The sequence below is a fragment of the Gobio gobio genome (assembly GCF_949357685.1).
Source record: "Gobio gobio genome assembly, chromosome: 11".
Lineage (NCBI taxonomy): Eukaryota > Metazoa > Chordata > Actinopteri > Cypriniformes > Gobionidae > Gobio > Gobio gobio.
In genome coordinates, this window is record NC_137104.1 from 17153884 (window position 1) to 17170776 (window position 16893).

At 38.4% G+C, this 16893-nt stretch overlaps 1 protein-coding gene across 4 annotated transcripts in view; it reads left to right on the forward strand.

Annotated features, from left to right (window-relative positions):
- Positions 1–4253: 4253 nt before the first annotated feature.
- The window catches only part of ripor2 (RHO family interacting cell polarization regulator 2), an 85164-nt gene continuing 72524 nt past the window's right edge, over positions 4254–16893 (forward strand). For 2 of the 4 annotated variants that reach the window (XM_079830041.1, XM_079830043.1), the window contains exon 1: positions 16149–16362. Coding sequence is in view for 2 of the 4 variants with exons in the window: in XM_079830042.1 (XP_079686168.1) it covers positions 4453–4531 (79 nt within the window). In the remaining 2 variants the exon portion in view is untranslated. Of the gene's footprint in view, positions 4532–16148; positions 16363–16893 lie in introns of those variants that run through there. The other 2 variants (XM_079830042.1, XM_079830040.1) reach the window with 2 other exon arrangements.

Below are 16893 nucleotides of genomic sequence, written 5' to 3' on the forward strand. Positions count from 1 at the left end.
GCACAAATTTTTCGCTGTCTTTGGTAAATCCTGACAGTAGGCTTTTAAAGGACAACTCCGGTGAAAAATGAACCTAGGGGTAATTAACACATGGTTACCGAGTAGATCGTTCTCTGGGATGCATTTTCATGAAAATCGAATGTAAAGAGTTTTATCTCTAAAAACAGATTAGCTTATAACGCTAGTATATGGGGCATAGAATAAGTACAATTAAAACGCTAGTTAATACCACTAACAAGGCTCAAAATAGCCTCACACTATAGCATAATGAGGGTCCCTACATGCAAACCGACAACAAAGTGGTATTAACTTGGTGTGATACGTGTGGTGGGAGCGGCGGCACTGCCCTGACGCGATGTATAAAAGCATCGCAAGCTTTGACGCCTCTCACGGATAGGGCTGGGCAACAAACTCAAGCCCCTACTCTTATATCGAAATCCTCCGCCATTTCTCTTTAAAAATTCTCATTTTAGACTCTAATTCATGACCGGTGTTTTGATTTGCTCTATCCTCTGCGCTTCTGCGTTCGTCAATATGCATGCATCAAGGGTTCAAGGGTCAAGGTTTACTCTTTCGGTGTAAATTGATGCGTACGGCAATCCGCCGGAAGTTAGGCAACAATTCACTGCCATTATAATGCTTGGATTAGCCAGGACTTTTTAAAGATACTCCGATTTTTTTCGTCTCAAAGAAGAAAGTCATATACACATAAGATGACTTGAGGGTGAGTAAATCATGGGCGAATTTTCATTTTTGGGTGAACTATACCTTTAAGGAAACATTCCATTTGATCCTTTTGAATGTTTTTTTTTAATTATCTATAACGTTAGAAGAACGTCCAACTAAAACGTTTCAGAAATAAAATGTTGCTTGACAACATTTCTGTGCTAACGTTTTGAGAACATTATTAAAGGCCAGATGACTCTGAATGAACATTCTATTAACGTTACTGGATGAACATTTGTTCGTAGATTTGAGCGAACCTTGTCAGAACGTTTGCCAAAGTTCTGAGAACATTCCTTGTTAACTTGGGAATCCAGCTTACATAAGTCTGGTTATTTGGAAAAGCATTATTTGTGGTATTCTTCATGTCCATAAACTGTTCAGGATGAGTTACATGTTGCTGTTTAATACTGTTTAAATCCCACACTCTACGTTTAAACAATATTAATAGTAATTCTTACTTTGGCAAACACCACTAAATGTAAAGGATGGAGCAATCACATCAAAATGTTTCCTGGAAACGTGACAAGTGTGGGTGGATCTATTTTGGTTCCTCTATTTAGGACATGTTTTTAAAAGAGTCCTGAAGTGAATAATTGCTGTTATACGACTGTGAGTGTGTGAGCTGACCCCTCCGTTAATGAGATTGTCATTAGGTCTATTCCACAGAGTTTTCATAGGAGGCATGCAAAAATTAAAGAGAAAGACTTCACTGCAGCCTAGTTACTATTTCAGTAAGACTTTAGATGTGAAGAACATGATAGGAACTTTCCAACACACACCAAATTATGCAGTTAGAAGTCTTTATGTGTTACTAAATAAGGTGATTCCCCTTATGCACTTTTACCCTATAAAGCCTGTTGTGTCATATTCAGTGTTGGGCACGTTACTTTAAAAAAGTAATTAGTTATAGTTACTAGTTACTTCTTACAAATAGTAACTGAGTTAGTAACTGAGTTACATCATTATAAAAGTAACTAATTACCAGGGAAAGTAATTACTGCGTTACTTTTTTTTTCTTTCAAATGTTCAAATATGTCAAATAATTTGGATGCCCCCAATATTAGATATGTTAAATGAATGAATTGGACACTAAATAGAATAAATTATTATTATAAAACATTGTACATTAATGTGCACTATTGTAATGTTGCTGTGGGACAATGTGAGAGACACCTATCAAATTCAATGCATTATTGTAAATATTATCAGTAGGCCTACTATAGTGTAAATATTATCAGTACTATACTTTCCTGTGGTAGTGGAGCTCACGTTATCACCTGGGTTTTTAGCCACTAATTTTGTGGCATATGATGATGTGAGGCGCTTCAGAATCACTTGCCACCGGCGTGGAGAGACTCTTTCTTCCTGGGCATAAAGGCCCATTTATACTTCTGCGTCGAGTGTACGCCGTAGTGTACGCCGTAGGCTACGCGCGTAGCCGACGCCGTCGTGAGCATTTATACTTCTGCGCTGTTGTCTGCGTCAATGTGCAATTCCACATGCAGACACTAGAAGGCAGTGTCCTCGGGCATGTTGGTGTAATCAAGACAACAGCCGAAGAAGAAGCAGCTTGATGTGTAGAATGTGTACATTCATGTCGGAATATCAGCAGCAGTGAGAGAGCGGCTTTTCTTGCAGCTTGAGTTGTTGTATCTAATACAAATTAAGTGTCTCTAGTTGATTAGTAAAGTTAAATAAGGCGATCTGGCGCTGGAATGCATTTGTGAAACCATGCGGAGCTCGTGGCCGCTGTTTTCAGCAGCGGTGGCTCAGCAAGCGATTGTTGTTGCGGAGACTTCATTCACGAAATATACCCTAATGTGTCCCTGTTCTTGATATACAATTACTGATTAACATCTTTGGTTTTAATGAGAAAATAAATAAACTATATTCAGCGGATCTATGTATTTATTTACTACCATAAAGAATCGCTGGACTGCAAAATAGTGTGTTATAGCAGACGTAAGGAACTATCATCCAATTTCTGGACACACACACACACACACACACACTCCTATCGCAGATTTTTTATTTATTTATTGACCTGGGGGAAGGGTTCTGGCAGACCAATCACAGCGCTTGCGGTCCGCGTAGAATTGACGCGTTGTTACATTTTTGGAGAGGTGCGCGTCAGGCTACGGCGTAGGGTACGGCGTATCCAACGCGTCTATGCGTAGGGTACGCCGTACCCTCTGCGTGCACTCGACGCAGAAGTATAAATTGGCCTTAAGTTGCACGTTACTTAAATATTCTTACCTTTCACCTCAACGAGGGAAAAGTAGCGCTTATACTTCCAATTTGCGAAAGCTACCTTTGAAGTCGTTGGACTATCGCTGAATGTGTGTGCGTCATAGGTGTGTGTGTGTGTGTGAACCATAGACCGTGAAAAAAATAGGTGTGAACTCAACCTATCAACTTCAACCTTGTCTCCCACCCACCAATCATCATCAGTTATGTGTACCACCGCACCCACCCCCAACACGCATGGCTGGTGCGCGCGCACACACACACACACACACACACACACACATTGCAGGTCCGACTGACAGAGAACCTGTTCGGATGAAAAGCGCTTCAGTGAGCTCAATTATAGTAACGCGACTAACGCCGCATTTTTTTCCCTCAGTAACGCTAACGGCGTTGTAACGAGAGAAACAGTAATTCGTTTGATTACTCGTTACTGAAAAAAATAATTCCGTTAGTAACGCCGTTTATCTGTAACGCCGTTATTCCCAACACTGGTCATATTTGATACATTCATTTCTAAGGCCTCTATATGATGAAAAAAAATTGCTGTACAGTATCTACTACATGCTTTAGTCGTCTGATTGATAGTTTATACTTTTCTAGCATGTAAAAGACTCAAGAGTTCTACAATTGTCCACCTTCCGATTGTGGTACGTCTTTGTGCTGTTAAATCTTAAATGAATTTTAGAAACGTAAGGATAATTTTCATATTGTTAGTAATATTTCAAGATTACTAACAAAATGACACTTTGTAAATACTTACTTGATTATCCATTGCAATACATGTTTTGCCCTTCACAATTAAAAAAAACTAAAGAGCTTTTTTTTTTTTTTAACTAAGCAAGTTTTACTGTAAGTGGTCTGCTATGTTGTTATAAAGATCTCATTGCTTACTTTTTGGTCATAGCAATATCAGCAGCTGCACCAAATTGCATATTTGTTTCGAGTATGAGCTCCATATTCTCCTATATCATAATATACCATAAATTCCTGATTTATCAAATATGATACTCTACTAAAAACACATATGCACACAATTTGTTTGTTCCTTCTTTTTCTTGACCTTTAATGGTTGTATGTTGAGGTTGAAACCTGTGAACACAACCCTGTTACATATCGCCAATATATCTCCTAAATCACCAAGGTTTGGCTCTCAAGATGCTTCGGCCTGACCGCCACTCGAAACACCATGCTTGGCATATTTACCACACACACTATCTCTCTCATTCTGACACTCACACAGGAGATTATGAAATCATCCTGTTGATGAAACTTGGCCTGGATGGTGTGGGCTCCCACACACACTCACACTCGACTTGATGCAGTGAGTAGAAGCGGTCCATTGCCTTTCGCCTCTCTGCTCAGGCTCAAGCTGACAGTGGGCTTTACGGTCGCCCGGGGGGAAGACAGTCCGAACGTTGATTTAATTTTACAGTATAGTTACTGCTCAGACGCTTAAGCAAGAGAGGATAAGACGGAATGGCCTTTCCTGACATCATGGAGGATGACATAAAAGAACTTGTGCGTGAGGAGGCAGAGGACGTCTTTGATGATGACGGTAGGGTCACACTAGGACGGGGTGGGAAGTTTAGGCCGTGGTTGTGGGTGAATCCTGTGGAGATGTGGTTTTTGTGTCTTATATCGCAACATAATACCAAATGTGTTTGAGTGGGCGTTCTTGTATAGCTCCTGGTTCTGTTGAAGTACAAAGATCTGACTGATAACTCGGATTATGATTTGAGCGTGTACAGCTGCGCCTGTAAAAATGAAACAATGCAGCCGTTTGGTAGTGCATGATCAAACATGTACATGTGAGTAATGTCTGCTGTTTGAACGGAGGAACAGGATGCTGGTCGATGTTCTGGAAGGCATACATTTCCCCAGTTTATGAAATTTGCATAAATTAACATACTGTAAGAATTGTATAAACATTCTGAAGACAATTTACTGTATGGTTACTCCTAGAGGAATCTTTGGAGCAGCACAAACAAAATGTAATAACTCGAGATTCTAATGACTTCTGTTTTTTTCTGTTAATGGCATTTTAAGCAGCTGAATGTAATGTGAATTCTTCTCCAATGCTTAAGCATAACAAATGTTGCTAAAAAGGAGAACAACTGCGATGATTTATGCTCAAGCAAGGAGAAAAATCTGCACATGCTGCACATACACCAAAGTTTGAGGTTGGTAAGAATTTAATGTTTTTGAGAGCCCATTAGTGGGCTAAATGATTCACTCTCCAGATTCATTTTTTCAAAAGTTCATTATGGACACTCAAGGCATCTTTTGAGGAATAAACATAATACATCTTTCTCATTCCCAAGATCATCCCCATGAAGGGTTTACTTTGGCATCAGAGGCTGTGAAATAAATATCTAACTTCTTACCTCGCCGAACATCACATATAAACATCACATCACTGGTAAAGTTGTCCTTTTAAAGCCCGTTTCTAGCAGATGTCTAGTGCTTTGTCGGGATATGCTGTCTTACACATGATGTCATCTTCATCTAGTACTGAAGAACTGAATGTTCAGATTTAGCTGCTGTTTCTGCAGAAACCATGTTATCTGCTGCCTCATGAGAAAGAGCAGGAACAGAGAGAAAAATAGCATGAAAGTGATTTATTTCACTCAATCCCTGACTGTAAGTTATGACTTTGTCTTTTCCCTGAAGGGTTTGAACTGTAGAAACAGCATGGCTGAGTTTGGATTGGCTGAAATGTGTTGTTATGTATCTATTTATAGACTGTGAATGTGTTGGATACACTCTAAAAAACAAATGGTGCTATATGGCACTAAAAGGGGTTCTTGGAGAACCACTTTTGGTGCTATATAGCACCATATCTCAGTAGATAGTTAGAAATTTTTACAGTACATTTGCGACTATGGCATCATCATTTCGCAATATTGTGTTGCAGGAAGTAATTATCAGCAGACGCACGTTATGGATATTTGAGATGTTGTAAAGTTACACATGAATTGAACCAAATTGTTTTGTAGAATTTTATTGTATTATTAGTATTATTATTATTTTCAGATTTGTTAGTCTAGTGCTACAACTTTTGTGTAGCATGCAAGTTGAAATCTGACCAAATTTAAAGAAACCAGCTAAACTGAAATAATAATAAACTACAGTCAAAATGAAAATCTAAATTGCCTTTGACATCTTGATAACATGATAATATCTCCTTTTATATGATAATGGCATCATTATGGGAAAGCTAGATTGACTCTTTTTCAATAATCATGCAACTTCTGTATTTTTTTCTTTTGGGAGTTCAAAATCCAAGGCTCCAAAATATGAGGGAGCACATTGTTCTTCCCATATTTCATTTCCAGCCAATAAAACCAGCTCATGAGATTTGCTCATATCTTTTCCAGTAGACTGCACTAAGGTCATTCAACTTGCAACCTAGTTTAAACTTTCCCTGAAAACTTTTTTCTTTAACCTATTTCCTTCAAAAAGTGTTTGAGTAAAGGCAACTTTATAGAAACAAATAGTGTTTTTTTTTTTTTTTTTTTGGTATGTGCTTCATGAGTAATTCAAAGAGGGTTTTCATGTGGCCGCCTGCAGCTCCTTGAGTAGAGAGTGAAGTTTGAGAGTGAAGAACAGTTTTCTGGTCCTAAAGCAATGAAGTATGTGCACTGCTGAGAATAAACTAAGAAGAACTGGGTCATGGTGACAATTGAGTCTTGGTAAATAAAATTAATTTCCGTAAGCCCCCGATATAGGGCTACCATGTCAGCCTAACCTAATGACTAATCAAGATGAGTCACTTTGAAACAGGACAACCTGTCACAAACATGAGATCTTATTTTATTAAAAGAAAAATATTGAGCTTTCAAAATTGAACAATAACCATATGAACATTCACATGAGATCACAGAAATGGGATATGACGTCAGAACCCGGAAGACTAATTCACCGCTGGTTCCTTTAATTTTTTTTATGTTTTTGTTTTTTTCTCGATTTATGCGTAAAAAAACCCTGTGGTAAACATAACTTGACTTGAGTTTTCGTTTTGTTCAACTATGTAAATTGCACACGCTCATATAGCAAAAACACAAATTTGAAAGCAGTTACGTTCATTGTTGAAAACGTACGTTTTTAATAAGCAACTGTCAAAGTATCGTCATTTATGTTTACCACTGGTTTTATACTGCCTTCACATGCTATCGGAATTATCGTAAATTCGAGTTTCCTTGGTAAAAATTGCACATGAACGCCCTCTGATGTCACTGGGAAGTTGGGAAATAATTTTGATAACCAAATTCCCGAGATGGGCGTGCCATAAACTTTTAACTACTTCTGTGACAGGTATGATTTATTAGTTTTCCCCAAAAACAGCTGGATCATCTTGTCTTGTCATTAATGTAGTGCATATCTACATATACGAGTAATCATTTGAAGCGTATTGTATGTTTTATACACAGCCAAAATAGCCTGCATTTGACTGAAATAACAGAATCGACAGACAGCAAACTATATAGCATTGTAAATGTTTATATGGTTGTCAGTGCATGTGACACTACATATCATTTTGGTTTTAATAAGACTTTCCCAATAAATAGGCAAGAATAAACCTGGTGTCCTCAATGATTCCTGTTCATTCCGACAAGCACTTGAAAGCAACAAGCTCGTAATTACGACTTCAGAAGTGGGAAGTACGAAATTTCCGAAAGCACGTGAAGGCGGCATAACCAGCAGCGGATTAGACTTCCGGGTTATGATATCCCTGCACCACTATAGCAAACCACAACGTTCCAACCATCCAATCAATTCCCATTGGACAAAATCAAGTCCCGCCCTAAATGTCTTTCTTGTTTGAGAAGCCGTTTCACTCAGATGTACATCACAATAGGGAAAAAAAAGCAACTTCCATTTCATGCCAACTTTAATATTACCTAATTAATATTCATAAGCCAGCCTGTTTTACAATGTTCCATTCCTACTTTTCAGATTGTTCTTTCACTCCTGCTTTCATCGATATATAAAGAGTTGACATTATAGCTATATTGATTTTGCAGTATCACATTTATTTTTCTCCCAAATTGTTTGCGAAGCATAAAATTAATTAGTTGAGACTGTGACATGTTTATGTATTTTAATTTAAAGGTCTTTGTAACTTTTTGATTGGGCGAGTCTTCATTTGTATTACTGCATTGAGTGGGTGGCAAAACGCTGCTGTATTACTAAGAACAGCATTTTAGCTGGATTTAATCATGTTTTCTGTCAATCAAATCAAGTGCGCATGCAAAAATCAGTGTCGGATTTCAAGCCATTTGTACACCCCCTGATCAATGGCACTCAGGCCAGGGAAACCGTATCCCCTCTAGAGCTTCAGCAAAGCTTACTGTGGCGGCATTAGATTTCAACGCTGAGCTGCTCCATGTATTGATTCCTGCAGGATGGTGGTGCCGCTAGGAGAGATTTACGGGTGTAGTCTGGCTTTAACTGAGCCGTCGGTAGAGATGTTATCTGTAGGCCTGTGGATCAGAACTGGCACAGTGATCTCTACACAATGTGCTCAGTCATCATCCCTCTGAAACACATGTCTAAGGCTGCTAATGAATATCTATGATGTCAGTGTCTATGTCAGCAAAGCAGGACAATTGTAGCTCTAAATGGCTGTATGACGGGCACCCATCACCAACCGATGGCTTATCGTTATCAGAAGTGAATGAGTCAGAGAGTGATGTAACCCTCATCATTTCACACAGCTTGATTCTCTATAACAGACAACTTTAACGTTAACAAGAGGAAAGTAGTTATCACACATTACAAAGGTGATTATAAGACTGATTGTTCTGTCTGGATGAGCCCTGTTCAAAGTTGTATTGAGTTCCATATAAATGTGCCACTTCTGTACACTGTAAAAAAAAATCCCCATTAAATTTACGGTATAAAATACGGCAGTTTCAGGTTTTACGGGACAGCACCATATAATTTAAAGGTTTATAATGTAATAATTACGGTTAAAATTAACTCCATATAATACAGTTCAAAACCATATAATTTAAAGGTTTATATTTGTAATAACTACGTGTACATTATACAAAATGTATGGTAAAACCCCTATTTCATTAGCTAAAATTATTTTAAATTACATACGTATTGAAATACTAATATCTGTTATGCACCTTTGATACTGACAAGCACCAATCACAGTGGTGATGAGAATCACGTGATGACTCAAAACTCATCACAAGCAGCTATTTAGAGGATAATACTATATAGAAGGTGCACAGTCATTCACACAAACACTAAACACCATCATGGTAACACACATGAAATTTTAAAAATGCAATAAACATTCATTTAACAATAGATGTAACATAAAACCCTAATGTACATAATTGATTAGAACAAACTAAGACAAAACAGTTATTTCAACGAAAATACATCAAATGCGAAGTGTCACGCAGGGAATTCTGGGAATGTCAATTTACGGTTTTTCACTGTAAATTACACAATGACGTGTTCTTTTTCACTTCCAGAAACTGTAAATTTAACGGTATTTTACTAAATGTAAGGTTAGTCACCGTATATAGTATGGAAACTTTCTGTTAACCAATTAACGTTTTTTCACCGTAGCATTTTCACAGTCTTTTACCGTTAAAATCACGATGATTTTTTACAGTGTATCTAAAAATCACCTAAGAACAATTTGTGTCATAATAATAATAATAATAATAATAATAACAATACATTATTTATTGCAGATCTTTTAATATATATATATATATATATATATATATATATATATATATATATATATATATATATATATATATATATATATATATATATATATAATTGTATAATAATATAATATATTGCAGGTCTATTTCTGTTGCTATCGTTTTATAAAAGCAATAAGCCACTTTAAGGTATTTGTAGTTCACCCAAAAATGAAAATTCTGTCATGTACTCACCCTTAAAGGTCCCATGGCATGAAATTTTCATTTTATGAGGTATTTCAACATTAATATGAGTTCCCCTAGCCTGAATATTGTCCCCAAGTGGATAGAAATGTTGATCGGTGTAAACCCGAGTTCTGGCTGTCTCTCTCTGCCTTTGAGAAAATGACAGGCCAGACGAGCCAATCCTGAAGTCTCCTGGTTTGACGTCCAAGCAGGAGCGGTTTCCTCCCTTTCCCCCGCCCAGAGAATCTGGCACGCCCATGCAAACACTCGAGATCATTAACGTTACTTGTGAACGAGTGAACACTGGCAGTTTCTCAGTGTTTGGATGTACAAATGAAAACAGAAGTCTTTCTTCAGTTCCTTCTGATCTGTGATCGTTGATTTCTTATGTGTAGCTTATTATTTATTATTTGTGGACACGCAGCGGCTTCTCTCTCTCCCGACAGAACGGTGTTTTCGATCTTGTGAGTCAGTGTTTTTGTACGTCCTTGTCGCGTCTATCTGTTCTAAAATGTGCATACAGTCTTTTCTGTTTAACATCAGCAGTCACATCTTTAGAGATAAACTTCACGCACGCCGAAGCTCGGCCTCCAACATCCCCGACCCCCAGTACTGCATCTGGCCCACAGCGGAGGCACCAAACGCGGCGTGAGATTAAGCAGAAGGAGGGTAAGCTTGAGGGTATCCGGCTAGGCTAGCCAGCTTTCCCCACAATAAACTGGATTACATTCGATTACAGCTGTTGTGTCTTTGTTTGCGCTGTGTAACGTTACTCAATGCGCGTCAATGACGCTATTCATATGATTGGAACATATCTAGAAATAATGCTATACTCAACACTTACTAACTCGTTCATCTCGCTGTAATGGTACATTGCATGTGTTACAAAGTTGGTAGAATAATGATTAAGAGGACTCGGCGTGACTGGGACTCGTGTTTATTCAGAACTCTCAGATACAAACACAATAAACTCGCGCTGACAGACAGCACTCTCACAACTCAGTATTTACTATAAATAACTTTGTTAGCAATCGCTTCGTCTCCGTGATGTCCGGTTCGCGAACGAATCATTCTTTTGAATCGGTTCTTTTTAGTGAACCGAACCAGTTCACCAAATCGGACTGAATCGTTCTAAACGGTTCGCGTCTCGAGTCAGCGCTGATCCATAATTTACTAAAGTTACTAACTTTCTGACATGAGTGACAGTCCCTCCGACTAGAAATAAACTAATAACCTGAAGTATATGCTAGTAACTACAACAGTTCACCCTGAACTGAGACATGCTGAGAGAACTGATGAGAAGTGAACACAGGTCCATCCGTCTCTCTGGCAGACTCGTGCCTGCTCGTGCCTCGTTAAACCACGCCCCCTCCGCTCATTTAAAATGCAAAGATGTCAGCCAATCACAACAGTGGGCGTTTTTACTGAAGTCTCACAGCAGACACGCCTCTTGAAGCAGGGCATTCAGCCACAGGGCAAACAGCAGTATAGAAAAAATGCCTTTTATTTCTAAATTATGACATTTTATGATGTAAAAATCATACTAATAATATAAGTACACCTCAGAAAACACTAAAATAATAGAAAAATGCCATGCCATGGGACCTTTAAGTTTTTTTTATGATTTTAAATTTTCCTAATCAGTGTTTTTATTTTCCCCCTCAGTAAAATATCTTAAAATATATAAAACACACATCAAAGACTTATCCCATTGATAAATAGTTTTACTGTTTTAACTAACAAATATTTATGAAAAGCTTTTGTTAGATTGTGCTTAAAAAAAGAGAGAAAACTTTATATTTAGAGTGAAAGCGGGAGTGTGATGTGGGGCATTGCGTGAACACATTGGCACCGTCCACTCGCTGCTAGACTGGATCTCCATTTTCTTTCTCAGATCTACAGCCATACTTTGATGATAATGTCTTCTTTTACTTGTTATGTTCAGGCTTATGCGGACTGAAGGCTTTAGTCCCTGTCACTGAAGTTTGCGTGCATGAGGTTTAACCATCCATAGTAGCGTGTGATGCTCTGGGTAAGTGTGTCAGAAGGAAGCAGCAATGACCTGGTCATAGCGACTCAGGACACACGCCCTTGAGCACACAACAAACTGTGCACCCTTAGGGTGAGAAGAAAAGAACATGGGCTTGCTGTTCTCTTTCTTTGAGCAGCCAGAGTAATGTTTTTTAAAAGACACGAGTTTCATGTGCCACGTGCACAATGATTGATGTGTGGGGGGGTTGTGCGTTACGGTGTGCTTTTTCCTCGCCAGTCGCCACCACATGATGGAGGCCTCCATTGACCTACTTTAGACCAAACAAGGGATGCTTCCACAAACACGAGGCAACGACTGTATTCTTGTGCTGCACAGTAGGTGAAAACGCACAATGGGGAGAGGTGAAACACTGACGACAGATGAGCAAAGACACCTCCCGGTTTGCACTGAACCACCATTCAGGTGGAAAACATGATCCACTGATCTGGGACCACCGTTCCCCGGCAAATGTTTTATCTTTGTCATTTACAACGTCATGATGTCAATCTTACCGTAAACCTATTATGCTGATAGCTACTGAACACCTGGAGGCCGGCTGTCCACAGACAGCTGTGTAGGTTGGCACCGTGGGCTGCTACCTGCATCAGAGCCTGTCATTAGGACCAAAGGCAGGAGATCAGCCACAGGGCATGGCAGTCTATAATTTAAAAACTCAGGCTTACTGACTGCCTTCAAACACCATGAAATATACACAGTTTTGCGTGTGCTGCACTTTCAAAAGGTTTAAAGAAAAAATGTATGGCCGCCTGACAGTTTACTTGGAACTAGATTTATACATTTTACAAGGAAATGTGAGTGGCTCCTACTCCTTTCAAAACTCACAATAGGGTGCTTTCTGCTAAACCAGAGCACAGTTCTCTACTTTTGTGACTCCAATGATATTCAAATAAAGTAAATTCAATTTAAGGATTCTAGAACTCCCACTCTTTTTATGACTTTTCGATTTATTTGTCAAGGATTCAAAAGCAATCTTTTTAAACTTACAATTTCTATCTGATAAAATGCTTTAGAGCTTGGCATGACAAGAAAAATGTATTTTCATTATAAAAATGCCCAAGGAGTTCAAAGATTGTGACATTTTCAGGTCTTGAAATCACACTTTTAAAATTAGGCTACCTCATTTTTCCAGGATTTTCTTAAAAAAAATGTGGGGGATACTTAAAATAAGAAACATCGTGATTTTTGTTTGGTTGTTTGTTTAAATAGTTTTAGCCTGTTTTAATGTTTTTAAGTCATCTTTGGAAGTTTGGGCCCTTTTGGACTCATTGGAAGTTTGGAAGATGGCAGGATAAAATACCAAGGTAGATTGATTGGACATTATCTGTGTGTTTAGATTTTAACTTGTGTAAATGCATGCCCAGCCTCTATAAATGCCAGTGATGATACAAGTAAGATTGTATATAATAAGGTCTTTGTATTTGAGTGTTGTCACATTCCTTCATTGCTTATTGATTCATCTCATAGAACCTGCTGTTTTTATTAGTATTTCACCGGCTAACCTGTTTAAGACCAGTTGAAAATGAATGGAGAGAGCTTTTGCTTTTGTATCCACGCTCCTTTAAGCCAGTGAACTGTTTGTACAGGGCTCCAGCTTCTCATTTACTGAGGCTCCTAGTGATCGTCCCCTGATTGAGAACCACTATGCTAAATAAATAAATGAATAAATGAACAGGTAAATATATATACTTGAATATAGGTTGTATGTTTTAAATTTGAATTATAGATCATTTTGATATTGGGGGGCATTTGGGGCATAAAGTTAAACATTGACAAACAACGAGTGTGATACAAATTATTCTTGAAGAGAAGACCTTGTTTGGTAGATTGGCATAATATTTCATTATTTAAAAAAGGCAGTAATGAATTTTTGTTAAAATAATATGTGACCCTGGACCACAAAACCAGTCATAAGGGTCCATTTCGTTTATCATCCGAAAGCTGAATAAATAAGCTTTCCATTGACGTATGGTTTGTTAGGATAGGGTTAGGGTATTTGACCGAGATACAACTATTTGAAAATCTGGAGGGTGCAAAAAAATCTTAATATTGAGAAAATCGCCTTTAAAGTTGGCCAAATGAAGTCCTTAGAAATGCATATTACTACTAATAATACATTTTTGATATATTTACAGTAGGAAATTTACGAAATATCTTCTTCTGAACATGATCTTTACTTAATATCCTAATGATTTTTGGCATAATAGAAAAATAGATAATTTTGACCCATATTGTCGGCTATTGCCACAAATATACCGGTGGGACAGTTTTTGGTCCAGGGTCACATATAAATATTATTAATGTTTTAACCAAATCAGCAAGTCATGTTGCATGACCAACATGGAGAAACATGTAAAAAAACAATTTTTTTTTAAAGGACCCCTCAGACATGCATGTTTGCTATAATATTGGCAATGGTTGCAAATATTTCTACAAAAATTCTCATTTACATAGGTAGTAATAGAATATTTCCGTCTTGTTAAAGTGATCATTCTGTCGACAGCTTCACACATACTGATCTTCAGCTGCACTCATCTGGCTGCTTTTTGTAACCTCTTGACCTCAGTGACATGCCGTAACCTATTTCGGTTGGTCTCTCCCAATGGAAGTGTTCGCAAATTCCTGAGATGAGACAAATTTGTTTAACAGGATTGTACAAACGTGCGTGGATGATTCCTGCTCCTCTGCATCTACAATGCACAGGAAGATGGCAGCATAAAATACCAAGATAGATTGATTGATCATCAGTGTTTTTATATGTTGAATAGAACTTGTATAAGTGCATGTCCAGCCTCTATAAATGCCAGTGAGGATACGAATAAGATGTCTTTGTATTTGAGCGTTGTCACATTCTTTCATTGCTTATTGATTCATCTCATAGAACCTGCTGTTTTCATTAGCGTTTCGCCGGCTAACCTGTTTAAGACCAGTTGAAAGTGAATGGAGAGAGCTTTTGCTTTTGTATCCACGCTCCTTTAAGCCAGTGAACTGTTTGTACTGGGCTCCAGTAAATATAGCCTCTCATCGGGGGCTGCTGATGACAGCCATAATTACAGGATGAGCCGGGCAGCAGCTGAGAGAGAGGATGCATGTGGAGGTGTCTGTGCTACACTGTCCAAGACTGTCTGGATGCACTCAGGCTCTCAGACTGTTATACAATACATTGCAAGGCACAGCGATGAACCACCAAGGTCAGGTTTAACCACAATGAGCTCAGCAGGAAGACTGGGACTTAGAAAGAGACATGATGTAAAGTAGCTTTCACAGTAATTGTACCTAAATCAGGTGCTCAAACTTGAATGTGGTCATGCTGATTCTGCTATAAAGTGCAGTGCCTGCAAGGTACATTTCTTCAACGTAAAGTCTTCAGCGAGATTTGTGTTTTGCGGATGAAAAGATAAAAGCGAGATATTTCACGCACAATTAGTCCTTCTAATGGATCTCTTATCTGCCCACATTGTCAAAAAAAGAGAAAGAAACATACACAAACTAATACTGTGACACTCAGTCATGTCCCATTTTGTTTTGCTTCCATTCATTCAATTTCAGTGTTATGTGTGTTTGCCTGACATGCTATTATGTTTATTGCAGGCTAACTGTGTTTGTCTCTTCTAAATGTCAGATTTTTGTTGTGCCATATTGAGTATTTTCTTGTTGCCGTTCTTGAAATAGTTGCAAGATATGAAAGATTAAAAAAAATGGTTGTAGTGCCTCTTTTCTTTCACAATTAGGCCTATCACTAACATTAAAACAGAAAGCTATCGGATATGGCACAGGACTTCTTTGTGAACATAATCATTCATAATCCATTTAATGAACCCAATGTTCAGTGAAGCTCAGCTTAACATGGATATCCTGTTCGGTAACATTGATATTCCGGCATATACACTGGTCAGTTGTCTGCAGCTTGTACTATTTTCTATGGTGTGCAGGTTTCATGTAGCTTACAGGCACGTTGATCTATTTTAAATATGCAAAACTCCTACAGACACATAGTTTAAGCAGCTTAAGATTCACCCTGACAGCTGAGCACATACACTATTAATGCCTGCCCCTGTACACTACAATGTGTTTTTAGACATGCCTCGAGCCAGTCAAGGGTGATATGCACTGTAGTGACAAAACGAGAAGACCCCGCCCACTAGCACTGCTGATTGGTCCGTGGCGGCTGTGAGGGAGCGCTACAAATCTGTACGAGTGTACTACACATGATTTTTGATCCGTTGCTGTCGTTCCAGATGGTTTCGCTCGGCAAAGTCTGTGGTGTTGTCATTCTTACACGTTTTGCTCTAATAGTTTTATTTAGCACACGAGCCGCGGAAAGGAGAACTGATATTTTGCTTCCATGGATGGACGTGCCCAACCAACTCGAGTAAATAACATTCACTGGGAATAAGTTTTCTCTCTCGTGCGGTGAGTACGGTCTGTTTACTTGACACTGCAACGTCTTTTAATCTTGACATAGCTCACTGTAGCGATATTTTTTCTTAAATGACAATATTAAGGAATAGCTGTGGTTGTCCATCGCCTTTTGTTTTGATGCATTGTGTGTGTGATGAAATAATAACTACCGTTTTTACTCAGCATCTGCTCCTTTGATATTCAGTATGCATCACAGACTGATTTTTTTTGTACATTTGTAGGGCACTACGCGACAAGCACAGCACGTATATATTTGCAGGAGCTGACCAGTGTTTTATAGAGCGATTTTTGTCTGAAAGTTTTATCTTTTTCATTTAATAAACTCTATGTAATATTCCCTGCTCTGGGGGTGCGTTTCATTGGTTGCAAGTTTAGTCGTTACCAACACAATTCTACGGAACTTGCGAACATAGTTGGCTAACGATGCTTTTGGGAAAAGAACCCCGTTCGCTTCTCGAACGAATCGTTTTTTTGAATCGGTTCTTTTCAGCGAATCGGGTCAACCGGTTTACAAAACGGTTT